Raw genomic sequence first — 27,421 nt, 5'->3', positions numbered from 1 at the left:
AGCTCTATAGCTCTGGACCTCTGCAGCTCCAGAGCTCCAGAGCGCCACCACCGCTCACCTGGAACATGCTGTTGTTGGTGTGGAAGGAGATGGACACCTTGTCTCCTCCGGCTGCGACGGTCAAAGCAGGAGGCAGCTGGACGCTGACGGCAGGAACTCCACCGCCAGACAACTGGAGCAGGAGAACAAGCAGAGCTCTTCAAGATGTGGCACCACTGCTCCATCAGAGCGTCACTCCAAGACTCCAGTACAACAATAACTACAGTTGTTTATCAAAATGCATCTTTTATAAATATTGTGTAAGAACAGTAGACGGCACACATGAGCTGCACTGAGGCCCAGTTTAAACGACACGACGTGTCGGAGCCACGACATTACAAAAACAACCTGTAGCCCAACATGCTAACTACATGAAAGAAAGAAAGAAAATGATGGTGGTTATCTCGCTCTACAAAAATTGAAGAATAAAATAATATAAATAATTAATTTAAATAAATAGAAAAATAAAAAATACATATATAAATAAATACGATTATTGGGATTATCTGTATGTCAGAAAGAAAAATGTTTATTTGTCTGAATTTTTTTTAATTGTAATTATCTTTATAATAAAAGTGTTTTTATTTTGTTTTTTGTCTCTCTCTGAGGGAAAAAAAAATAAAAAAAATAAAAATATTATGATTATCTACTAAAATACAATGTAGTTGTAATTATCTGACACCCCCCCCTCCAAAAAAAAAAAAAGAAGATATAATTAACAATTAAAGAAAATATGAATTATCTGTCTCTCTGTGATGATCGTTGGGCTCGCCTGCCGGCCGGGAGGAAAAACATGTTAACTGGAATATTTGTGTCTTTCTCTTACAGGAGATGTGACGTTGTTTCCGGACTCCTTCGTCTCCACCTCCAACCTCTGAGCACACGGGTGCCCCGCCCAGTTCAGCCTGCACACACACACACACACACACACACACACACACACACACACACACACCATCCTGTTTACGAGCTTTGATTAATTCAGTTCACATCAGTAATCAGGACGTTTCCCTCAGGCGAGGTCTTGGAGGTAAAAACAGTTGATTACATGTTGCCGTTCGGAGCTCCGCCTCTCGCCTGATTACATAATGCCTCTGAAAGAAAAAAAACAAAAGAACAGATTTGTAGTTTCTGTCGATTTGAACCTTTTAATAACTTAATAACATGTTGTGATATATCAAACCAATGAAAGTTACAGTAACTGGATTTACATATATTCACCCGATACGTGAATAAAGTCACATTCAGGCTCATTTTTTTGCAAACAAAATATTACACTGTTGGACATCAACACTCAGGAGTTTCAATGTGGGAAAAAGAAGAATTTCTTTCTAGTTGAGACACATTTTAAACAGGCGCTGATCTACTAAAAGGCTGCAAGTATAAACACAAACACAGGCGTGATATTAGCATCTCATATTCTAACAAACAAAGTGTTTTATTTGCAAATTAAGTTTGTGTTTCCTGATCTACTGGACCCGAATGTGAATGTGTGTGTGGGTGTGTGTGTGTGTGTAGAAGCTGATCTACTCCCAGGAAGCAGCGAGGGCTGACGGGAGTGTATGTTAATAAATGACACAATGTGATTTACAGCGTCTGAAAACATCTGTGTTGTTTACGATTGTTTGTCTTCTGAAACGTGTCAGTCAGAGACGTCTCCTCAGCTGGCCCAACACCACTCCTGCTTGTACACTTCATTACATTTTCTGTGTTCAACTTTACATTTTGACTTTGTGAGAAATTATATTGCGTCGTATTGCATTTTTTTTCTTTCTTGTTTGATAACTTCCTCCTCCACACACTCGCACGCACGCACACACACACCATGTCTGTTTACATGACAACGGTGCTCGGAGCCACTTAAACACAACTTTTTGAGTTGTGTTTAAGTGCACCATGGCAGGAGTAAATCATTGTTCTGCACATGCTCAGTAGGAGAACAGTCCGACTTGGTCGCCCTCCCATTGTTCACGATCAGACCGTATCCTTGTTATATTGGCTTCATTAGAAAAACAAACAACAGCACATAGCTGGTTTTCATGTGAATGGGTGAAATGAATGAAAAAGTGACTAAAAAGCTTCTGTTTCAACGTGGACTGCAGTGTTTTGGGAGATTGAACTGAAAGCTCAATCTGCTGCCTGCATTCCTGCATTTTCTGCATCAGATTAGTAAATAAGAATCATTTTGATCACTTTAAAAAGTGAAAAAGTCCAACAATAACGACATTAAATGATCCATTTCTCCTGTGATGAGCGGTGAGCATTGATTCTTACTGCAGTCGGTGAAATTGCCGTTGAAGTTGTAAGCCGCCCGCGTCCCACCGGAGACCAGATCCCCCCGGATCTTTCCGTCCTTGATGCCGAACTCCGCTTCAGGCGAGTTGGAGCCGTGAGACAGGTCAGTACAGCAGGAGTCTCTGGGACGGGCCGGCCAGCACAGAGTCAAGTTCTTACCCCCGATCTGCCCCACAGAACACACACACACACGCACGCACGCACGCACGCACACACACACACACGTTTTATCATGTGACCTGTGAAAACACTGAGGATGCAGCATTATAACGTTGTCTGAGCTGCAAGCCCATTCCGAAGTTGTAATCACACTCATATATATATATATATATATATATATATATATATATATATATATATATATATATATATATATATCATCTTATTATTGCAATAATGGTAAATTAGTGATTACTGCACCCTGAGCAGGAAATGTCTGCAGTAGCAGATCAATGTCTTGATAAAATGTGTCACTACTGTTATTCAACACCACAAAGTGTTTCCTTCTAAAGTGTCTGAGGCCTCGTTTCCACGGCAGCGCTTCAAGTTAAAAACCTCAACGTTCTTGCCTTGTCATTTCAGAAATGCTTTGCATTTATTCGGCAGCGTCTTGCAAACGATGTCCGTTTCCATGCAAAACGGCAGAAACACTGAAAACGGTGTAGTTAGCATGCCAGGCCACAGGGTGGCGCTGTTGTCATGTAAATGGACCGCCAACAACGCAACCAAGTTTTTGCGCTTTTTCTTGAAATCGTACAAATGAATGTACTTTCTTCCTGCCGTGTGGAGCGTCGAGCCCAGCTGGAGAACAAGATGTAGAAGAGGAATGAATCCAGACGTTGTACCTGCAGCTTGAGCGTGTCCAGCAGAGGCTCCCAGAACACGCAGAAGTCCGACTCGCCCTCCGACCGCAGGCCGAAGGTTCCCAGAGGAACCACGTCGTCCCTCCGGCACCGCGCCGTGATCCGACCCCGGACCGACAGGGAGCGCCGGTCGGCCGCCACGGAGAGTCCGGCGCAGCCCGGCGACAAGCTGACGTTCAGGCTCAGGCCGCCGCCGCCGCCGCCGTGACGCCACGTCCCGCAGAAGTGCAGGAACAGGTCGTTTTCACTGGAGGCTGGAGGGAGGAGCACATCAGAACCGGGTCGTTCCGAGGGAACAGGACCGAGACGCTTTCTGCAGGATCAGTGAGGGTTTGTGACGAGCGTCCAGCTGGTTTCAGACCAGGGATCACTTTACTGGTTCAGCTTGTTTGTTGCTCTTCCTCTGACGGCAGCAGTACGAGTCTGGACCTGCTGCTGGATTCTTCCTGCTGAAAACTTTTTCTTCTCCACTGTCGCCTCAGAAGCTTTTCCCTCTGTGTGAACGTGAGCTGGTTGTTTAAATAATGAATCAACCGCAAAACTAACAGACACTGCGGTTCTGCATCCTGTCATTGATCTATTATTATTTATTAGACTATTATCATCATGTTGCAACCAAGTTTTCAAGTGAAAACAGAAAACATAGGTCGAGTTTTGAGTGTTTGTTTACACAACACCGGCGCTTTGGAGCCCCAAAACACCCTAAACTTTCTGAAAAACAAGTTTTCTAAAATACTCTGACTCCGTCTCTATGGAAACGGAGGGAAAGGTGTTAATTAAAAAAAAAAAACCCACTCTGGTTCCTCCTCTGTGGAAATGGTGGAAAACGCAACTTTTTGGAACAAAAAAAAACATTTTTGAGGTGTTTACACATGATTTTGTTGTTTTCACAATTTTCGTGAAGATTTTTGTTTATTTTGGAGAAGAAAAAGAAAGTGAGCGAGTCAGGATTTGATCCTCTAACGGTGGAGTTTTGTCTCCTGTGCCTTTTGTTTGGACCTCAACTGCATCGTCACAGAAATGTCCCATTATTGAAGAAATTTCAACTTTTGTTTAAGTGCATAAAAAAATAAACAATATTTCACCCTTAATAGGACTCAGGAATATTTTTGACTGACTTTTTCACGTTAAGTGCTTCTTATAGATGCTATTTATTCTTTCAGTCTTATTTATTTAGCAGTGAATGGAACGGTACGTAACGCGACATTATTTCTGTTGTTTACACGTCGGCGGATATCGTTTCCAAAACGTTGCAGTGTGAACACGAAACGTTTCTGAAACAAAAGCCGCAAAAGCGACGTGTTTTCAGTAGAAAGGCCGTCTCAGCAGAGTCTTAACTTGGTTCTTTTATGGAAATGGAATTGTGGTCAATCATGGGAAGAGTTTATTGCAATCGATGACTGAAATTAATGTCAGTTCTTCTTCAGTCTCTTCCAGCACACGGTTGCATGTATTGTTTTTAATAAACAAAATAAAATGATTAAAGCAAATGCAGAACATGCACAACAGATCATGGTGTGTTTAATGCTATATGAGAGAGGAAATAAAGGTTGCACTTTGCATACTTTACAAATTAAGCAATTGCAAAAATTAGCAATCAAAATGGGTAATGTAACAACAACAACAACAACAATGAAACAAAGAATGGTGACTTTGGGAGACTATATCTTTTCCAGTTCTTCCAGATTTGATCAGATTTTGTCTTTTGAAGCCTGATTGAAGAAGAGATTCTCACCAGAAACTTTGTAGGCAGTATCACGTCGCTCACTAATAGATGGGCCATCGAGCTTCAGCCATTTTCCTGTTATTGATTCTCGGTATTCATTTGTATTTGTGGATGTGGAGCGTAGCAAACCAAACAAGAGTTCCTGTACGTGGAACGTCTCACTTGAAGCAAACCTCCGGCAGTGACCGTGACAGTGGGTCAGCGTCGGCGAGCTCTGGTGGCCACGGTAACGACACGGACGAACGGCGTCGACCTCTGAAGAGGTTTGTTCAAGTTGAGAAGCTGCTCGTTACGCCCACGGATGTGAATCATCAGTTTAAGAGTTCACGGCTTCGAGGAAACGTCCCGATTCTTCAGTGACCCTGAAAAACCCCCGAGCAGCCAAAGTGGACCCTTCCTCAAGCGTCAGCACAAAGTTTTCTCTCACTCATACTATAGATGTGACGTTTACAGCAAATAGCCTGACTTGTAAAGGAACCATGTTCTCAATACTTCATTTTTATAGTGATTGATTTATTTCCTTCAGAATCACTAAATATCACCCTCAACATTTCAATTACAAGCCAAATCTAACAAACACATGCATGTTTGTAGCCAATATAATTATAGTTTTGAATCTGAATAAAGGTACCAAATACTCAATAATTGTCTTTTTTACCCTATAAAGAACATATTTTTACCACAATGTCCATGGTTTTGATAAGATACACGATTACACGATGGAATTAATTGAACTTTTGCAGGCTGTACGAGCTCAACACCAACAATAGTTTGTTGCTGTTATAATCTTTTGTTGTTGAAACATTTTTCAACAAATGTACAAATACACACACACGTATACTGTGTGTGTGTGTGTGTGTGTGTGTGTGTGTATATATATATAATTTCTTATTCTCTTATTCTTGTTAATGAATATTATTTAATGTTTTTGATGTGAGAATGCAACTTTTTTTAACTAAGGTTCATCCCTAATCATAAATACCAAACATTAATTTATTTTCTATTAATAGATTGTTCATAATGTCAAGTCATTAATGGAAAATAAACTATATTTTGATCATTTTCAACATAAAAAATTAGATCATTAAGTTTTCCCAGGTCAAGTAAAATTAATCACACCAGGTGCTTAAAATGCAAATAATATAAGTTATAGAATAGAATAGAATTGAAAAACAATATGGACAAGGCTTAACAGTGACTATTATAAAAGAAAAAACAAAAGGACATTAAAAACAGCACTATTCACAAAGAGGAGTTATACACCAGTGTTTTTCAACCTTTTTGAGCCAAGGCACACTTTTTTCTTTGGAACAATCTCGAGGCACACCACCACACGAAAATGTTAAAATTTTAAACTATGTAGCCTCTATTAACAATATAAAGTCATTCTCATCAAAGCTTTATCAACAGGAATCAAATAAATACAGAAAAAAGTATTTCCCAATTTCTTTTGTTAATTGTGACTCACTGAGTGTGAAACCTGGACCTGATGGATGAAGAGCTGAGATCCTGGTTCACATTCTTCCTTTTCAAAACCTTCTCCATCACTGTCACTGACACAGTACTTTGATACAAGATGGGAGCAGCAGGTGGAGATTAACCAGACTGACGTCTGTCAGTTTCCATTTCACCAGCAAAGTTCTGTGCTGCCATCTAGTGGCGAAGAGTATTTATACATGATTATTCTGCTCACTGCTCTCACAGCTGACAGCGGCTGTGAGAACAAATGGTTTTTTTTAGAAAAAATGTGAAATTGGATAATTTCCCACGGCACACTTGACTATATCTCGCGGAACACCAGTGTGCCACGGCACAGTGGTTGAAAAACACTGGTATAGACAATACAATGGAAGTGTTGAGAACGGTTGTGAGCGAGGAAGAGGAGGAGGTCTCACCAGCGGAGAGCAGGACGATCAGGAGGAAGGTCAGCCTCATGTTCTCAGCCATCGATAACCGCTGCAGCGCAGAGGCCGACAAGTCTGGTGAGAAAACAGGAACAAATGGTTCATGTGTGAGCAGAGACACGGGCGCAGACCGAAAACATTTCTCCAGTATTCACACACATCCCAAGTAAAACATTTCTTTAATGATACTATTCTTAAACGGACGCCTGCTCTCTTATCTGAACTCTGCTCTCTATCAATACAAACCAGCTAGACCCAAAATACACACACGGACCTTTATGAGCTCTTATCAATGGAAACAGTCTTCCCCTGCGCACGCGCGCACGCACACACACACACACACACACACACACACACACACACACACACACACACACACACACACACACACACACACACACACACACACACACACACTCCTTTATTTACACACCAACTGATTTACCGTCTTCTTCTCTCACAGCTGCCTCAGAAAAAAAGGCAGCAAACATTATGGCAGAGCCGCATAACATAGATAATTTATTGTTCCCTGTCATATACACGTCACTACAACACCCCTGCTCAGATAATTCAACATAACAGGTTTTATACATGAAAAACAGAGTGATTCATCATTAATAATCCACTGCGTCGTGTTAATTATTGGCAAGAGAAATACCACAAACACCATAAAACCACTTTGAAGGTCAAAATACAAACAGAATGAAAGAAAAGTACATACAAGTATAAATAAAAGTCTGACCAGGATTTTGGACGTTTTTACATCATATGCATATTTATATTCATCCCACATCAGATTTTTATGCCATTAATAAGTGTTATACTTGTATATATTTATATTTATTATGAAAAAAGGTGAAGTCAAATTCTTCTAACAATTGTTTTTATATTTTTCTTTCATATACTTTGACATCTTTCTATTCTAATAGTTTACGTGTCGTTTGTCACATTGTGAATCGTGTTGGGAAATGAGTGGTGACATGAAATTGTGCAAAACAAATAATGGTAAATCGACAGATGTCTGACAAGTCATGTGCAGACTGCCACGTGTCAATTAGCCACAAACCTTACTTCAGTTTCAACCAAAAAGAAAAACAGAAACACCAAGTGTGTGTGTGTGTGTGTGTGTGTGTGTGTGTGTGTGTGTGTGTGTGTGTGTGTGACTTCACTGTTGGCTGTACGTGACAGCAGGAGGATTCTACAGGAAGAGAAAGAGAACAAGGTCGTTCTCACCAGACAGGCAGGAACCGGAGAACCACAGACACAAAGACAGACAGATAAAAAGACAGACAGTCTGAAAGACGGAGGAGAAGTGTGTGTGTGTGTGTGTGTGTGTGTGTGTGTGTGTGTGTGTGTGTGTGTGTGTGTGTGTGTGTGTGTGTGTGTGTGCAGACTGGAGGACGGAGAGGTGTCGGGACGACTGGAGTTATTTATAACTCTGAAACACACACCTGATACTGGAGGACCACACACACGCACACACAAAATAAGAATAGGTAGTTTTCAACTCAACCTGGTTCTACTCGTGTCTTCATTGTGGTTTGGTACCACAGTTCGAGAGGAATCCTCTTTCTATGGTACTTTAGGTACCATAGTTCGAGAGGAATCCTCTTTCTATGGTAGACTGGTACCACGGTTCTAGAGAAATCATCTTTCTATAAAGTTTTGGTACCACGGTTCAAGAGAAATCCTCTTTCTATGGTAGACTGGTACCACGGTTCTAGGGAAATCCTCTTACTACAAAGTTTTGGTACCACAGTTCCAGAGGAATCCTCTTATTATGGTAGTTTAGTACCACGGTTCCAGAGGAATCTTCTTACTATGGTAGTTTGGTACCACAGTTCCAGAGGAATCCTCTTGCTATGGTAGTTTGGTACCACGGTTCCAGAAGTATCTTCTTATTATGGTAGTTTAGTACCACGGTTCCAGAGGAATCTTCTTACTATGATAGTTTGGTAGCATGGTTCCAGAGGAATCTTCTTACTATGATAGTTTGGTACCACAGTTCCAGAGGAATCCTCTTACTATGATAGTTTGGTACCACAGTTCCAGAGGAATCCTCTTACTATGGTAGTTTGGTACCACAGTTCCAGAGGAATCCTCTTGCTATGGTAGTTTGGTACCACGGTTCCAGAAGTATCTTCTTATTATGGTAGTTTAGTACCACGGTTCCAGAGGAATCTTCTTACTATGATAGTTTGGTAGCATGGTTCCAGAGGAATCTTCTTACTATGATAGTTTGGTACCACAGTTCCAGAGGAATCCTCTTACTATGATAGTTTGGTACCACAGTTCCAGAGGAATCCTCTTACTATGGTAGTTTGGTACCACAGTTCCAGAGGAATCCTCTTGCTATGGTAGTTTGGTACCACGGTTCCAGAAGTATCTTCTTATTATGGTAGTTTAGTACCACGGTTCCAGAGGAATCTTCTTACTATGATAGTTTGGTAGCATGGTTCCAGAGGAATCTTCTTACTATGATAGTTTGGTACCACAGTTCCAGAGGAATCCTCTTACTATGATAGTTTGGTACCACAGTTCCAGAGGAATCCTCTTATTATGGTAGTTTGGTACCACGGTTCCAGAGGAATCCTCTTACTATGATAGTTTGGTAGCATGGTTCCAGAGGAATCTTCTTACTATGATAGTTTGGTACCACAGTTCCAGAGGAATCCTCTTACTATGATAGTTTGGTACCACAGTTCCAGAGGAATCCTCTTATTATGGTAGTTTGGTACCACGGTTCCAGAGGAATCTTCTTACTATGGTAGTTTGGTAGCACGGTTGGCCTGTGGAATCTCTCTACAGGCCGTTTCAGATGGTGTATCTTGGAACTGGAGCTGCTGACAGACGGGGGCGTTAAAACTATTTATGTGAGCTTCCAAGCTGTTGATGTTTATATACAACAAACAAGCAGAGGCAGAAAACTGAGGGTTTCATCACCTCCTCCTGTCTGCCCCCCCCCCCCCCCCCACACACACACACACACACACAGCAACACATAATTTAAAGAGCTCTTCTTCATTCTTTAGTCGACTTTCTTTCTCGAACATGTTTCCAGAGCTGCACTCTGAATGTGCAATCACTGCTTTCTGACAGCTTTTTACTTTATCTTACATTTAAAGACAAATACTGATTTTAATTCCATTTTCAGAACCAATCTGGACGATCTGTTTCGATCAATGTGCACATCTAAATCAATATTTCTATTTTTACCAGAGATTTGTACCAGTTTAAAAAGAGCTTTAGCACAAAGTAATTCCGTCCATCCATCCATCCATCTACTTCATGTGGTATTACCAATCTGAAATTCTCCTCAGGAGGATCATCAAAATGCAGAAGTGTATAAGCTGTGAAAAAAAATCATTGTGAACTGAAAAAAACTGCATGTGAAGAACATCATACGCCCTTTTCTGTACTCCGGTTCAACTACTCAGAGGTGTGAAACTGTACTTCACATGATGTAATACTGTGGTTTGATATTTCCCCTTTTTCAAACACGAGTGACATCGTTGAGGGAGAAGAGAAACAAATTCAATGCTCTGAGTGGTTCATCATGAAGGAACTGACACACACACACACACACACGCACACACGCACGCACGCACACACGTAAAATGCAGAGTGACCAGTGTGAGAGAAAATACTTCCTGGTTTTATTATTTTTTAAACAATTGGTTTACTTTAAAAGGAACAAAGCTAATAAATGTACATCTCTCAATATAAACAAAAGCGGTTCATGTTCCAATTTATGTATTTTAAGAACCACAAACATTATATTCCCACGTTTAGCTGTTCAAGTCATTATTCTATTTATTTTGCTTGTTTCCATCTTTGCTGTCTGTTTTAACATCTTTTATGTATTTTTGTTGTTGTTGTCATGATTTTAGCCGCTTTGGTAATTTTAGCTATTTTAGTAAAATGTTGCTGTTATTTTTGCCACTTTCAACCATTTCAGCTAGTTTCTTTCCCCCCATTTTCCTACTTTTTAACTATTTGCAACAATTATAGCAATTGTTGTTTCTCAATTTTACTATTGTAAGCATTTTTCATTAATTGTATCCATTTTTCAAACGGTAAATAATATAAAATATCCATGTTTGATTTGCCCTCACTTGCCACTAGAGCAGGGGTCGGCAACCTTTAATGCTCAAAGAGCCATTTGGTCCCGTTTCCCACTGAACACAACACCCAGAGAGACACACATCCCAGTGCACACTCCAACTCACAGATGCACACACATGCCTACATTGTCACTCACAATATCACTGTGACATTATGGTGAGTAACGTCAAAGAAGCACGCTAGAGAAAATGCTTATACTTTACAATAGACGTGCACATCAGTCTTTTATTTTGACAGTCCCACAGGAAGACCATGCCAGGAGGACACGACACACAAAACCTTCTTCACTGCTGGTTGACGACTTACAACTAATAAACTAAACTACATGAACTAAGCAACAAAAACACAACACAATTATTACCAACACTACAAACCTAACATAACCCCCAATAATTACATTTAAAACACGACAAACAGAAACTCCCATAATGCATTGCAGCTCTCAGCTCCTTTATTGCGACATATTATTAAAATGGAAGATAAATGTGGGAGATCTGGATTGTTAGAACCACGAGTGTGAGTGTTGTGTCTTTATTGTCCTGTAGTTGTTGTGTAATTCACTAGAATGTTCTGTCACTCTCAACAAGTCTGTAATGAACCTCCTGGAACTGTCGGCGCTCTGCAGCGCCGCGGTTTTACTGTGAAAGGTACAGGAAGCTCCCAGCTTCAGATACCAGTTGAGTCGCTGTCATGACCTGCAGCCACACTTCTACGTTCTTCATCCATTATTGTTGCGTAATGATGTTACATCGCTGCGTCGTTCACGACCCGCCTACATTTTACCACTCTCTTTGTAGCGGGACTGCGCAACGCAATTGGCTCTGGTGCGCTTTGCCTTACCTCCCATACCACCTTTTGCCTTACCTCCCATACCACCCCGCTCCAGGATGAACTGCAGTGCGACCGAGGCTCAAGGAGCTCCGGAGCTGCGGGTTGCCGACCCCTGTTCTCGAGGGAGTTTCCATACATTGGTTGAAATCACTCCTAAAGATAAAACAACTAAAAGGTAGGATACACTGATACTGTACGGAGTACTCGTACTCAAAAAAAAAAACCCCAATAAGATCTGGTGAGTATTACCTGACATTATGCGTCAGCAAGGTCGTCCGCAGGTATGCAAGGCAGCACGAGTGATGTCCGCGTAACTCAACCCCAGCCGTTTTCAGCTCCCTTAAAATAGTTAAGCTCTTCTTTTTAACCATTTAAATAAAAAAAATTTGTTTGAGCCTTTTTTTAGCCATTTTAATAATTTTCAACCATTTTAACCAAAAAAAACCCCAAAACAAACCAAAAAAATATGATAAACTTTTCTTTTCATTTGAATAATTTTCCACTGTTTTAGTTGTTTAGTTTGTTTGTGCCTCTTTAACTGGTTTGAACTGCTTTCAATTATTTTAATTGTTCAGGTTGTTTTTGCTCATTTTGTCCATTTTAACCCATTTTAGTTATTTTTCCTGCTTTAACAGTTTTGTTTCCCTTTTTGCCACTTTTGCGGTTTTACCTGTACTAGTAGTTATTTGAATGAATTTTTTTTATTATGAGGTTTCGCTCATTTGTCTACACATGAAAATATTAATAAAAAACATTTTTTTTTTCTGAGAGACATTTGGATTTAGAGGTACAAGTTTAAAACTCAACACATTCAACATCTTGATGAAAATGCTTTTTTAAGATTGCCTGATTAATCTAAAACGTAATTCTGTGAAAGTGACAAGATGGAGCACAAGAGTTGTGTGTGGCTTCAGAGCCGTGGTTTCCTTATTTCACCAGAAAAGCAGTGAAACTCACATGCTGGTGTGGTTCCTGTGCTAAAGTGTGAGTACACAGGAGGCGTTCATGTGCAGGGTGGATCAAAGGCCGCAAGTCTCAAAATGACTGTATTTACAGGCATAAACAAGAGAAATGCAGACGACTTGATGTCTAAAATTAAACTTGTGATTGAGTGTAAGCGTTAACTCCGCAGCAGGGCGGCTGCTGCCAGTAATTACATGGCATCCGACAGGTCTGCAGGAAAGTGCAGCCTCAAGAATTCAGTGATACGACACACGTCCCAGAGCAGCGCCTGGTAACTCATAATGTCACCGAGGAAAAACTCATAATATGAGGAAAATAACAGCACATGTGTATTCTGATTCAATCAGGTGAAATTTTAGAGGATCATTTAAAAATCAGCGGCAGGTTTTGACTAAGGAACTGCTCGGTGTCAGGGTGGAGAATTTTCCTCAGATATTTCCGCCGTTAATGTGAACTTGTACGTATTTGTGCTGTCATGAAACGTTCACTGCTCGTTGTTCGGGGGCAGAGTCGGCCTCGGGGGGTCAGAGAAGCAGCCCTGGGATCAAAAGTTCACCGGTTCAAATCCCACAGAGAACGTGTCACCGCCGTGGGATGACCCTGAAGCTCCTGGCAGGTGGAGTTCAGGTTGACTATCAATAGGATGAGTTCAATGTAGAGAAGGAATTTTCCCCCGGGAGGATATAAAGGACACTTTCTTCTTCTTGTGTAAGTTCTGTTCCAATTCCTGGAGCTGATTTAACAACGTTTGAAGAGAAGACGGATCATTTTTGTTTCAGAAAAGTTTCACATTTACACGGCAACATATTGAAAACGATGCTTGTTTACACGGAAACATGAAAAAATACTAAAAACAATGTGCAATAACATCTGTTGTCGTGTTTTTGAAAAGTTGCACCCCTCCATGGAGACAGCCTATTTTCATGTTGGGCCACTAGTTGGTGCTGTTATTTGTTTTTGTAATGAAACCACACACATGCAGCACAGAACATCCCACTCTAAACATGAGCAGGAGAACACAGACATTCTAGTGGACAGACGACCAAGTTGGATTGTTATTACGGTGAGTGTCAAAATAAAAGTACCAAGTCTCAGGAGAATATGAACTGGGAGTCACGACCCTCTGGAGGAAACTTTGTTCTTATTGTCCATCTACTGAGCATGTGCAGAACTACGTCATTACTACAACCGTGTGACCAGGACCAAGAGCAGAGTTTCAAAAAAAAGTACGACCATGAAGATAAATCCCGATAAAGAAACCCAATCTTTTTGGAATGGATGCACTATCACTGAATGTATTACGATATCCTAACACTGTAAATCCATTTGGTCAACATGTAACATTTCAATTCCCCATTCATAGATTTTCTTTAAATGGTCAAACGTGCTCCAGTCAGACTTTTAATCAGATAAAGTGACTGTGTGCTGAGCTCATGACTTGCCGAGGTCCTGCTTCTTCTCCACCCTGACAGTTGGAGCATTAGTTTTGTGCCTGCAGCAGATTTATTGCTGTTCCTCTGGTTGGTCTGACCGGCTTCAACCGTGGATCAGCCCCGTGTCTGCTGCGTGTGGACATGTGGGAACTTGCTGGAAGCTTCTTGGCCTACATGGCGTCCTGTTGGACACCTGAGCGCTGCCTTGTTTTCCAGGCTGCGCTGCACCGCTGGGTCCGACTTACAGGAAGGGAACAGCGAAGTGAGAACTGAATCCTGCTGATACGACGCCACAAAGGAGCATTAATGCTCCGTTTGAACGCAAATAGCCACTGCTCTGAAATCACGGGTTAAACAAGGTGGTCTAACCTCAGATGGCCGATGGAGCTGCTTCACCAGCACCAAATAAAAAGCACCAGACTCCTGCAGACAGAAGCAGACGGAGTTTCACTGTGTGTTTTCAACCTCATCCTGCTGCTGCACCCTGATAACGTAACGATCAATACGACCAGTAAAGAAGATTTAATACATGAAGACCGAACCTTTTAATCTACTCCTTCACTTGACACTGCATCCTGTCCACTACTGCAGTGTTGCTGGAAGTCTAATTTAGTGGAGGGAACCAGACACAACGATCAATACAGGCCTATCTAATCTAATGTCATCATTTAAAAACCTTTTTATTACAAGCTTTGTCCAAAAACACTATATTGTCTTTTGTTATTTATACAATACCTACAACGCTGAACCTTCTTAACTTTTGCAAGTCACCACACTTTACCGTTTGCCTCCGACTTTCAAATTCTCTATTATATATCACCTTGCACTGTCCTGTCTTCACTTCCTTTGTCGTGATGATCACTGATGATCACTGATGATCACTGTGTGACACGAAAAACTAAATCCGATCTCGAATCCATGATACAATAGAACATCTTAATTTATTCCTTCATAGAGAGCAGCGCCACCGTTTCTATCTGGTTCCGGTCTGCAGGGGGCTTCTGTTCCGGAGGCGGACAGAGGACCGTTAGCGGCGGCGCCAAACCAACAGGACTGGTTCTCAGAATCCGGCCTGCAGCACACCAACATTTAACATGAAACCGGATCATCCACGCCCCCGCACACGCTCTCTTCTCAGCAGCTGAATGGCTCTCTTCAGGTCGCCAGCGTTCTCATTGTCCCCCCACTGAGCATGTGCAGAAGAACTATTTACTCCGGGCGTGGTGACGCGGACCAGGAGTGACGTTTCCATCGCCGTAGGGCCGGGCTAAATGGGCTAAATTCATTAAAAATGATTTTCTCAATACACCAAAAAAAAAATGACTGCAGCCATCAGATATATTGTCACTTGAATTTGCTAAATAAAAAAATCTTTTTTAGCTTCAGATTGCATAAATAGTTTCAATCGATGTTCTGCCCAGTCTTCCGTCGCCGTCATGCAGACAGACGGTGAGCATTTTCAAAAATAGTTGCGTTTTCAGAGAGCCCTTTTCGTTTTCACATCCTCCAGACGAGTTTCCACCAAACCACCAGACCCTGGAGGTTTTGGTGATGAAACGATGACACACGACTTCACAAGACTCGACATGAGGATCTGAGTATTCGGAGCGCCGAGGAATTCACACGACATGCCTCGAGAGACACACACACACACACACACACACACACACACACACACACACACACACACACACACACACACAGGGGTGTGTGTGGCTTATGACAGAATATTTATTCACTTGTGTTTTTCCCAGCGTGCTGAACTGGCACATGATGTAAACTAACTCTGCGGAACCTCCCACTCCCTCACTATTGTTAGTGCTGCAGCCACCAGGCAGCCATTCAGAGCAAGAATTCCCCCATTCTTTCACTTCCCAGCGGGTGCGTATTTGTGTGTGTGTGTGTGTGTGTGTGTGTGTGTGTGTGTGTGTGTGTGTGTGTGTGCGTGACTGAGATAAAAGCTTAATAAAAACTCCCTCAAAAACCAAAATGGGGTCGAACACACTCAAAGTGAAACTCTCCCCCTCACACACAGGAGGAGGATGATGGTGAGGTGATATAAGTGTGATTTCCTCGTTTTCGGGACCCTGAAATAAAGAGCGCAGTGTGTTTCGGTACAAAGTTCCCGCTCGAGCCCGTCGCTGCCGACGCGTGACTCACCGACCTCCTCTCGTCTTGCTGCCACAGACACACTGACGTGTCACAGACGACGGTGACAGACGCAGAACGATGAGTCAACTCCCACATTATAAAACTCTATGGAGATAAGACTCCACCATCATTTTATATATTTCCATCATGGAGTGGAATCTGTCTGGGGATCTGGGCTTTGGGAGGCTTCTCAGCTCAACCTTGAAGCCCACAGTATATGCCACATCTCGGTCACAAGGTTTCAAGTGGAAATTCATAGTTTTTGTGTTTTCATTTCAGAAACGTCTTGCATTTAGATGGCAACCTTTTGAAAATCATGTTCATTCATACAAAAACTGCAGAAATGTAATTTCCCATAGCACAGTACACTGGAGTTGGGCAGTATCCACATTTTAATACCGTTAAACCTTCCTCACATTTTCCTGGGCGATACCACTATTCCCTCTCTCATCTGGAAAACAGAGACTCCGACATCAGGATACTCTTTGTGGACTACAGCTCAGCATTTAACACGGTCATCCCCCACAAACTCACACACAAACTACACACACTCGGACTGCAACCCTCCCTCTGTGACTGGCTCCTAGACTTCCTGACTGGCAGGATTGGAAACAGGACTTCAGCCAGCATCATCACCAACACTGGCACCCCTCAGGAATGTGTCCTCAGCCCCATCCTCTACACCTTGTTCACACATGACTGTGTCGCCTCCCACAAGGACAACATCATCCTGAAGTTTGCAGATGACACCGCTGTGATTGGACGCATCACAGGGGACGATGAAGCGGCTTACAGGAGGGAGGTGGCTGGTCTAGTGGCTTGGTGTGAGGACAACAACCTCTCCCTTAACACAGAGAAGACAAAGGAGATGATAGTGGACCGGAGGAAGGAGAGGAGACCTCACCGTCCACTGTCTATCCGGGAGCTTGAGGTGGAGAGGGTGAGCAGCTTCAAATACCTGGGTGTCCACATCAGCGAGGACCTCACCTGGACATTCAACACCACACAGGTGGTCAAGAGGGCCCAACAACGGCTGTACTTCCTGAGGAGGCTGAAGAAATTCGGCATGTCTCCCAGGATACTCAGGAACTTCTACAGCTGTGTGGTTGAGACACCTTAACCAGCTGCATCACAGCCTGGTACGGCAACACTACTGTGGCGGACCGCAGTCGCCTGCAGAGAGGATCACCAGAACACCACTGCCTCTCTGCAGAGCATCTACCAGCACAGGGTCCACAGTAGAGCTGCCTCCGTACTAAAAGGCCCCACCCATCCACAACACAGACTGTTCACGCCTCTGCCCTCAGGCCGGAGGTTCAGAAGCTTGAAAAGCAAAACCAACGGACTGAAAAACTCTTTCTTCCCCGTTGCCATCAGACTTTTGAACAGCTGCTGACATGTTTACATTTGCACATCTCACTTTCTCACTAATATTTTTGCGCTGCTCTGTTTTATTTTATTTTATATTTTTATTCTTTTTTTGTGTATATACTTACTTATTTATGTATGTCGGCTCCAGGGTAGACGGCAAAATAAGAATTTCATTCACTGTGAAACCTGGCTTTTACTGGTGATATAACAATAAAAACACCTTGAACCTTGAATTACCATAATGTTATTCTAGAAATCTGGAATGGCTGTTTTGGAAAAGTATTTCTGTCCAGGCAGCTCCGAGTGCACGTCTACTCAATTCAATTCAACTTTATTTATATAGCACTGACTAGTCATTTCAGGGCACTTTTACAGAAAAACACAACACATTGACATGAGCAAGTATAAACGGCTGTAGGAAGGAAAAAAAAAAACATTTTTATAGCAAGAAACCTGTGTTCAGTTTTCACTACTAAGCTGTCACTTATCCACATCACATCCAAAAACGTTTAAGTGTTAACTTCCCCTGAAACAACAGTGACACATTTTAGCCTTCCAATAGTTTTGATAGTATTAAAATGAAAACTCGACCACACATCCATAAACGCTGAACAAACACATTATTTAGACGATAAAGAAATGATATCGACCAATATATAAGGCTTCTCTAAGCTCTTTTTGAATGACAGATTTGATTTTATTTCTTTAATGACAGTAATGAAAATGATACCGTGGCTATTTTTAGAAGGCACTCAGCACTCGGCATCTGTTGTTTGCAAGAAAACAACATGAGTCTCCATGTGATCCAGACGATACTGAAGCAAATGTACTTTAATAGAGAAGTGCTGTTAAATACATGAGTTAACGGCAGGAATAGCTTTCATTGTTACAAATCAATCCTTCTCATGCATGCGTAGAAGGATTTTTGGAGTGTTTTTAAAAATAGCACATTCGTGTTTTCAAAAAGCTGAGTGTTTCTCGTTTCCATGGAATTGGAGTCGGAGTGTTTTCCAAAAGTTGCGTTTTCCCCGTTTCCATGGAGACGAGCGTCGAAGCGTTTCTGAAAAGTTGCGTTTTCCTTTGTTTCCACGGGGATGGAGTCTGAAGGTTTTCTCTCCATTTCTATGGCGACTGAGAGTTTTGATAAAGTTGCGTTTTCCCTGTTTCAATGGAGACAGAGTCGGAAAATGTTGCCGTGGCAACGGGGCCTTGGCCTGCAGGATATTTGGTTTGCAGACGACGGCGATTGTTTCAAGGGCATCTCTTCACTGCAGCCCCCAGTTCAGTTTCACCAAAGACCAAAACCTCAACGAGGTCGACCAAAACACTGCCGGCGTGGAAGCACACAGAAACCAGTGAGGGAAATCTGGTAAAAGAGGAGCCGGTAGAACCACCAAGACCCCATTTATGAGTTTGCATCAGGCGATCATGAGAAATAAAGTGTGCATGAGATGCTTTGCTGGGAGGTGGACGCCTCCTCGGGAGCTTGCAGTGCGTTTCTACTGCTGGATCACACACCTGGATTACAGGGCGAAACTGAGCCCAGTTTCCGGGAGAAGTTGCAGCGTGCACGTGAGACGGGATTATGGTGCGCCCACGTTCAGGCTGCCGCCGCAGCGTTCACTTCCACCGCAGCCAAGAATGTGGCAGCGGCGAGGAACCCCAGGAACAAAAGCTTCTCTTTGTTGTCGGGCTTTAGTGACAGCCAGCATGAATGAGGGTCAAAGAGCACGGGCTGCTGCTTCGGAGGCTGTTTAATGCACACACACACACGCACGCACGCACGCACGCACGCACGCACGCACGCACGCACACACACACACACACACACACACACTGGGTGAAAAAGAAAAGAAAGTATGAGGAGCAAAGACAGCTGAGCTTTTCTTCCTGGTCTCTGGTATTTTGGAGTCTTGTTGTAGCCGAGTAACAGACTCAAACTGACGGTATTAGAGTAAAACTCCCTACACACACGTGTGTGTGTGTGTGTGTGTGCGTGTGTGTGTGTGTGTGTGTGTGTGTAGAGCCACTGAGCTACAATGTTATCCCCCGATAAGTCGGGGGTTTTCTGCTCCTCTGACTGGAATGATGGAAATTAAAAACATGAAGAAGCTGCGCTGAGTCTGAACTATCTTTTATCTTCAAGCGGCAACTTATTTCTGTGAGAAAATGTGTGAAACTGTCTTTTATTCTCTCACTGTGTCGACTGTTAGCTTTAACGTTACCCAGCGAGGAGCAGCCCGGTCACTATTTCATTAAACTCCTGTTATGTATTATTTCTCAGACGAACTCAGATCCTTTTGACACGACAGCGATCTGCTGGGAACTGTTTCCTTTTTTTTTTTTTATATATATATATATATATATATTTTTGGCATCATTTTCAGAAACGTTTGAAAACATGTAGTTAGCATGCTAGGCTAATTGCTTGTGTGTTTCTGGAATACAACCACACACGACGACACACACATGGTTTTTTGAGTGGTGTTTGCTTTCCCTTTGAGGGTTTAGCTATTTGTATATTTTATATTTACTGGCAATGTGACGCACTAATTAGATGCTTTATTCTGGTTCTATGATACAAATAAAGCATCAATCCAAACTGGTAGAGGTCCACTCAGCTTGTATGTCAGAGATGTTCTCCCTCTACACTGATGATGTTGTAGTGAAAGTAGGAAATGTTCATGTTGTTGGAGAAGAGCTGGTAAATTCTGACAAACAATCTGAATCCTCCATTGTTAATGCACATGTGCAGTTAAAATGGAGGGACGTTTTGCCTCGTCAGGAGACGGAAGCCGCTTTATTAAAGTGCAGACAAACAGAAAACGCACTGCAACTATAACATAAAAAACAAAAACATTTTAACTTCAAACTGTTGTGTAACTAAAAGCCATGTCCTTTAGCATCAGCGTCTATTCACAGGAACTGTGGTTAGCATTCGCAGCAGTAAAAAACCCCTTAATTTCCCTTCAGAGAGCCGTCTTCGTCTTGGTGGTTTATCTCCACTGCTTGGTTCGGCTTCTCTTTACTGTAAGAAATGATCATAAATAATCCAGATTATAGAACATCGTCCTCTTTCTAAAATCCAGATTATAGAGCCTCTTCCTCCACTAACATCCAGATAATAGAGCATCTTCCTCCTCTAACATCCAGATTATAGAGCATCTTCATCCTCTAAAATCCAGATTTTAGAGCATCTTCCTCTCTCTAACATCCAGATAATAGAGCATCTTCATCCACTAACATCCAGATAATAGAGCATATTCCTCCTCTAACATCCAGATTATAGAGCATCTTCCTCCTCTAACATCCAGATAATAGAGCATCTTCCTCCTTCTAAAATCCAGATTATAGAGCATCTTCCTCTTCTAACATCAGATTATAGAGTATCTTCTTCCATCTAACATCCAGATTATAGAGCATCTTCATCCTCTAACATCCACATTATAGAGCATCTTCCTCCAATAACTGACGTAGGGCAGCTCACGCAGAATAAGTTGAGCCAGCGGAGGAGAAACTCAGAGTACTTTCCAGAGCAATCACTAAAGCGAGTCCTGTACTTTTTGGAGAAGTAGCTAGTAACTGAAAGTAGCCTCCCCCCCACAGTGTGTGTGCTCTTATCCTGTTTACATAGCGAGTGGGTGAGACTGCGAGTCATCAGCAAAGTGTAATCGAAGGTCGAGAAGAAAGGTCTGCAGTTCACACGGCCAGGGCAGGACTGAGCGCCGCAGAGACAAATGTTTCAAGTTGAAGATGGAAGACTGGGATGAGGAATGCACCCGAGGCCACGAGTGTGTGAGAACCTCGCATAGCCCCTGATAACGCCGCAGACCACGCTGCGTGCGCTCGCTGCCCCTTTATCTCTTGGTTCTGCGCTCGGAAATTGAAGGAGCAGGTGGAATGCAGCAGATATGTCCTCGGGGGCCGTGAATAAATCAATAAAACAACACACACGGGCACGCAAAGCCAGCATGTTATTAAAGCAAAGGCCCCCCCCCCCTTGTGCGGGTCGCCAGCATCAGATCGCCCATCACCGGCTTCTTTTCTCCTCATTATGGAAAAATAAAGTCCACACAAAGGAGAAAGGCTTCAGCAGTGAGTCACACATCCTCCACTGAACATTCCCCTTCTCGTTCGCATGTTCCGCTGCTTCACCTTTATCCTCATTCGATGCACAGCGCTTCACATTCACACCTCAGTTTCTTTGAAATGAGTGAAGCTTTTTGATTGTTCGGCAGAGGAAACCACACGCGACAGCTGTACACAAAGCCTTTTTCAGGCTTTCAAGATCAACCTGTCGTCTTCCGCCTCATAAGCAGAAACAACGCCAGTACAGAAGAAAGCGTCAGAAAGTAACAGGAAAACCACACGGAGCTGTCTTGACAAATTATATTTGACTTGGCGTGTCAAATATAAGGCAGGCGGAGATAAACCGGTCCAACTGAGGCCCGGTTTCAAATGAAAACGCAAAATCGTTGTTGTATTTTGTGCTTGTGCTCACAACGCTGCTCGGAGTCACTGAAAAAGCAACTTATTGAAAACGGCTCCCAAGGTGGAACTATAAGAAATGGATCTGACTCCATCGTGGTGTAAACGGGCGAAGGCGAAAAGTTCTGCACATGCTCAGTAGATGGACCATAAGGACAATGTTTCTGCCGTGGTGTCATGACTCCCAGTCCATATTCTCCGAGAATGTCCTCTCCCTGTTAATGTTAGGAACTCGTTGCATTTCATTACAAAATTTTAAAATGAACAAAATCGAACCACAGCAGCCACTAGTGGCCAAACACAAACTTTCTGCGTTTCTGCCTTTGTTGTGTGAATGTACATCATTTTTAAAATGCTGCCATGGAGACAAGAAACATTTCTGAAAGAAAAATGGAAAAACGATGTGTTTTCTCTTGAAACATTTTCATATAAAAGACGCCTCAACATGAAACACATCAACAGCAAATTCTTTGATCTAAGGAAAAATAATAACAAACTGTCTTGGTCTCTTTGTTCACTTTGTTGGAATTCTAAGGATGAAATCGGAATGATTTTTTTCTTTTAATTCTTCATATTGGAAAAGAATATTTCTAAAAACGTATTTTTTTTTTTTTTTGGGGGGGGGGGGGGGGGGTCCTAATTATTTTTCATAACAAAGCTGTCAAAATGTATAACAATTTAAAAATTATAATTAGCACAAAAGGAGGAAAAGAGAAGAACTAAAAATAACTACAGCAGTCAATTAATATTTATCTATCTTTTGGACGGTTCTCGCGTTAAAATAAAGTCAAATAGATGTATAAATTCATATTATATGCAGGTCAACCTATAGAAAAAGGTGGACGTGAATGAAAAATACAATCAATTATTAATTAGTACCTAACCACACCTCATTGTGCTCTGGCTGCTTTACGGCAGAAAACCAATAAACCAATACAAATATATCAGTATATTCAGATAAATATCAATAAATTGTTATCAAATTGTGACCTTTTATTGACCTAAATGTTAAAATGTGTGAATCGTGAATGTTAGAAGAGAAGGGAAATGAACGGCATTAATTGCATGATAATGTATATTTGAGAGGTTTGGAGGCGGCACAGCGGCGGTGCTCCGGCTCACCTTCAGCGGCTCTCCTGGGGGCGTGTACCCGGCTGAGAGGCTCTGATTCCCGGGTAACTTCGCTCTCTCTCCCCGGCACTGGAAACACCGCGGGCTGGAACACTCCGATCCGGGAATTCAAAAAGGAAACAAAGTCGAAAAATAAACTCTATAATGGATAGTCGCTATTTTCCCCTAAGGATGCGTTTTCTATTGTTTTTAAGAGTTTAAAGTTTTCTCCAGCGGCAGGTGGAAGAATCCCCCGGGCAGACGGACGAGACGCAGCCGCTGCGCAGGACGCTGTTCTCGGGTAGACAGTGTGAGATGAGTCGCTGTCACTGTGGTTCGACCTGAAGCCTGTGCTTCCGGGAGGCACTATCACAATAAAACATCCAATTCGCTACAATCTTCAGTTCAGCGTCGTTACACGGCCTGAAGTCAAATATAATTCTCGTTTTCAGGAACATATTTACATGTTGTTTAAATGAGTAAAATATAAATGTTATGATGTGATAAGACGTTGTGTCGTAGTGCTCATCATTTATGGTCGTGTGCTTTGCCCTGTTGTCTTCATAAAATGATGACAACAAATGCATTAATGTAAATAAATAGCATTTTTACTGACCTCATTATCCAGCAGATGTATAAATCAGCACCTTTCTATGAGGGATGCCCCCGCCCCCCCCTCCTGCAGAGTAGTGCTTTTATTGTGAAGTCCTGGTGATTTCCCAGTTGAGCTGTACAACCTGTGCTTGACTGAATGAGAGTGCAAGGTGTCAGAAAGAGAAACCAGTCTGGCTCTGAACGAGGAGCAAACAGTTCCCCTCCTGAATCCAGGCGACATTCAGGACACTTCACTTCACCAACACACTTCACCAGCTCTGCACTTCAAGTATTTACAGTCATGCTTTATAGGCCAGAGGCCACATTCACTGCAATATGATCCATGTTCAGCCACGGCCAGTGAGAAAGAAAACCTTTAAATATGGACAACTTCAAGTTCTCACATCAGCATGAGAACATTCAAACGGATACACACAATATAATACACCCACTGTGCTGGAGACAATGTTTTAAACACAAGTGTTTCTGTTTTCACTCAAGCGAGGCCTCTTAAAGTCTTGGTCTTGTCTTGAAACGCTCTGGTCCTGGTCCCGTCGTCTTGACTCCAACATTACTGATGAGAAAATAGAAATAGTAAATAAGAATTAAAGCAAAACTATGACCCAGTTTTACTGGTTGATGTACATATCATACGTTGTCTGTACCTTTCTGAAGGAAACGCGTCATTACACTCATACAAACATCTATTTCTTGCGTTTAAATTTGGCAGAACATCGCTGGTTCGTTGACATTTTAGCGACCTGAAGAATCCCAAAGCAAGATCTTGTTTGTTCACTTGATCTCGATTTGCGCTGGAAAACAACATTTCAGACTGTTTCTCATGGCAAAAATACAGTTTGATGGCTACAAATTCCTGTTTATTTGTAAACATATTGACATTGGTGATCGATTTAGGAAACCGAGGGTTGGAAATGAGTGGTGATGGTCTTGTTTGGTGTTTTGGTTTATTCTCTATGCAGAAGTCATATTTTCTATAGGAAATATAATTTAAAGATTTTTTTTTTCAGGTAGAGTCATTTTAAACACTCAGTTGTGCAACATTTCAACAATTTTCTGAGCTTTTTCCTTCCGTCAGGTCAGTGGACCGCTCAGACAGAACTTCACTCATCCCCACAGACCACATCAGCAGCAGCTGGAGGATTTAAAGGTGGAAATCACATCATCAGATTAAATAGTTTTCAAAATCCTCCGTATGAACGACAGAAAGAGAAAGAGGAGTGTCTGATGATCGTCACATCAAACAGAACTGAAACTCAAGGACAGTCGTTGGTTCCCTTTGTGAGAATAATCACAGGAAACAGTCGAGGTCATAAAACCGTGCTGACTTTGTTTGGAGAAAAACAGAATTGTGCTTGATTATATGAGTGAAGTAGTTGAATTAAGAGGGAAGCGTGTCAGACGTGTTCAGGACGGGAATTGAGCCAAATGTCCATTTTGTCACTAAATCCATGGAAGAAATTCGTCTCAAGAAACAATTATTTTCTATTCAGGCTGCAGAATATTAGATAAGCATGCCTTTAAAATAAAGAAATGGTTTATCATTAATCACAGTTCAGACTGTTAATCACATTCACCCATTCACACACACATTCACACACCAATGGAGGCCGCAGCCTTGCAAAGGCGCCGTCACTCCGATGGGAGGAGTTTGGGGTTCAGTGTCTTGCTCAAGGACACTTCAGCATGTGGACACATAGAGACGGGAATCAAACCTGCCATGCTGCCCCACATAAGAACTCCTTGTGGTTGTGTTTTATGATATAGAGAGACGATTTTTTAAAAGATTAATATGAGCATGCTTTTGATGTAAATGTGCTACGCTGGATTAGTAGGGTTTTATCAAATGTGTTTTATGATGTCCTCTGTTTCAATGTTTGCTGGTTTTATAATGAAACTATAAAATCTTGCAGTATTTTGAAAATGGCTATAAAAATAAAACACATTATTATTATTATTATCATCATCATCATTATTATTATCATTATTATTATTATTATTATTATTAGTAGTAGTAGTAGTAGTAGTAGTAGTAGTAGTAGTAGTAATCACATAAGTAAGTCACATTGTTCCAGTTGCTCCAGACTGATAAGATTTCTCTCTGAATGGTGGTTGAGGTGAGGAGACCTGAACTTGTTCACCTCGCAGGTTTATGCTGTTTCCACGGCTCTGTGGCTGTAAAAACCCTCCTTCAATGAATTTCTGTCTGTGGTGCAACCGGAGAGTGAACAAAGGCTCTTCAGTCCTCCAGGACAAACACAATGACGGGACTTTTCTGCACGAACTGTGTGCAAATACCCGACTGTCGCTATATTCTGACCGAGGGAAACACTTTTCCAATAATAAGAGTTTTTATAATGTAGTGACTCTCAGCTTTGAAATGACACATAAAGAGTTTAAATGACAACGACTTCACGTGAAAATGTAAAACTGTTGTAGCGCTTTGGGGTCCGTTGAGACAATCGTGGTGCAGAAAATCACTGAAAACGCAGCTTTGTGAAAACTGCTCTCGAGGTGGAACTTTTTCAAAGTGTTGGTAGATACATGATCACATGATTCCTGCTTGAAGACGCCATGTTGAGCAATTTTTGTTCCTGCCAATAGATGACCCTGTTGCATTAAGAATAAATTTGACATATTTAATTTATTTTTCCTTTTACACATTTCTTATTTCTTGTACAATATTGTAAATATCATTTCTTTGTTTTGGTAACAAAATTATTTGATTTGATTCAGAATCTGCTGGTTATGTTGGTTTTTGGTGTAATGTGGGCGTGTCCACTCGTCGTCGTACTCTTTCGGTTTACCGATGAACGAGAGACGACATTTGGGACTTGAGAGGAAACATGACTGGTCACCCTGAACAGGAAGCCCCCCGACAGCCCTGCTGATTTGCATTGTATTGCTTTTGTCTTTTCCAGACAGTTTGACTCATCCAGGAAATGCAACGACAAAAAGCAAATGGAAAAGACAAAGACAAAACAGGAGAAGCATTGACAACATGGAATAAACAAAGACAAGATAGAAAAAGAACATGACTACCTTTGTATATTTTTTTGTATTATTGATTCTCTTTGTATTTCCACATTTATTTCCTTTTAATTTTGGCCCTCCTGTGATTCCATAGGTCAACGGGGTCAAAGTCTAGTTACTTTTCAATCAGTCCTGCACAATAATGGTGGTGACACACCTGCCGCAGGTGAGTCAATGATTAAACCCACAGAAAGACGTCTGCAACTGCCAGACTATTCAACACATTTCCTCAATAAAACTTTCAAAATGATTTCTCTCAACTTTTATTTGTGCTAAAAGAAGTGATGTGGGGGAAATAAAGAAGGAAAGTTATCTTATTGTCCATCGGTGCACAAAACCATAACGGACTCTGGAGGTTTTTCTTCATCGTTAAGCTATCTGGACACACACACACACACACACACACACACACACACACACACACACACACACACACACACACACACACACACACACACACACACACACACACACACA

At 41.9% G+C, this 27,421-nt stretch overlaps 1 protein-coding gene across 2 annotated transcripts in view; it reads right to left on the bottom strand.

Annotated features, from left to right (window-relative positions):
- Positions 1 to 23,585, bottom strand: part of LOC308139222 (adhesion G-protein coupled receptor G5-like) — a 32,038-nt gene extending 8,453 nt beyond the window's left edge. For both annotated transcript variants that reach the window (XM_080508572.1, XM_080508573.1), the window contains exons 1-7: positions 23,312 to 23,585; positions 6,819 to 6,902; positions 3,180 to 3,451; positions 2,314 to 2,500; positions 1,088 to 1,133; positions 866 to 944; positions 59 to 172 (exon numbers count right to left, since the gene is read on the bottom strand). In XM_080508572.1, coding sequence (XP_080364698.1) covers positions 59 to 172; positions 866 to 944; positions 1,088 to 1,133; positions 2,314 to 2,500; positions 3,180 to 3,451; positions 6,819 to 6,870 — 750 coding nt within the window. In that variant the 5' untranslated portion in view covers positions 6,871 to 6,902; positions 23,312 to 23,585. The remainder of the gene's footprint in view (positions 1 to 58; positions 173 to 865; positions 945 to 1,087; positions 1,134 to 2,313; positions 2,501 to 3,179; positions 3,452 to 6,818; positions 6,903 to 23,311) is intronic.
- Between the last annotated feature and the right edge of the window lie 3,836 nt (positions 23,586 to 27,421).

Source organism: Blennius ocellaris, assembly GCF_963422515.1.
Source record: "Blennius ocellaris genome assembly, chromosome: 1".
In the NCBI taxonomy this organism is placed as follows: Eukaryota; Metazoa; Chordata; class Actinopteri; order Blenniiformes; family Blenniidae; genus Blennius; species Blennius ocellaris.
This window is presented reverse-complemented; position numbering and strand designations above follow the sequence as displayed.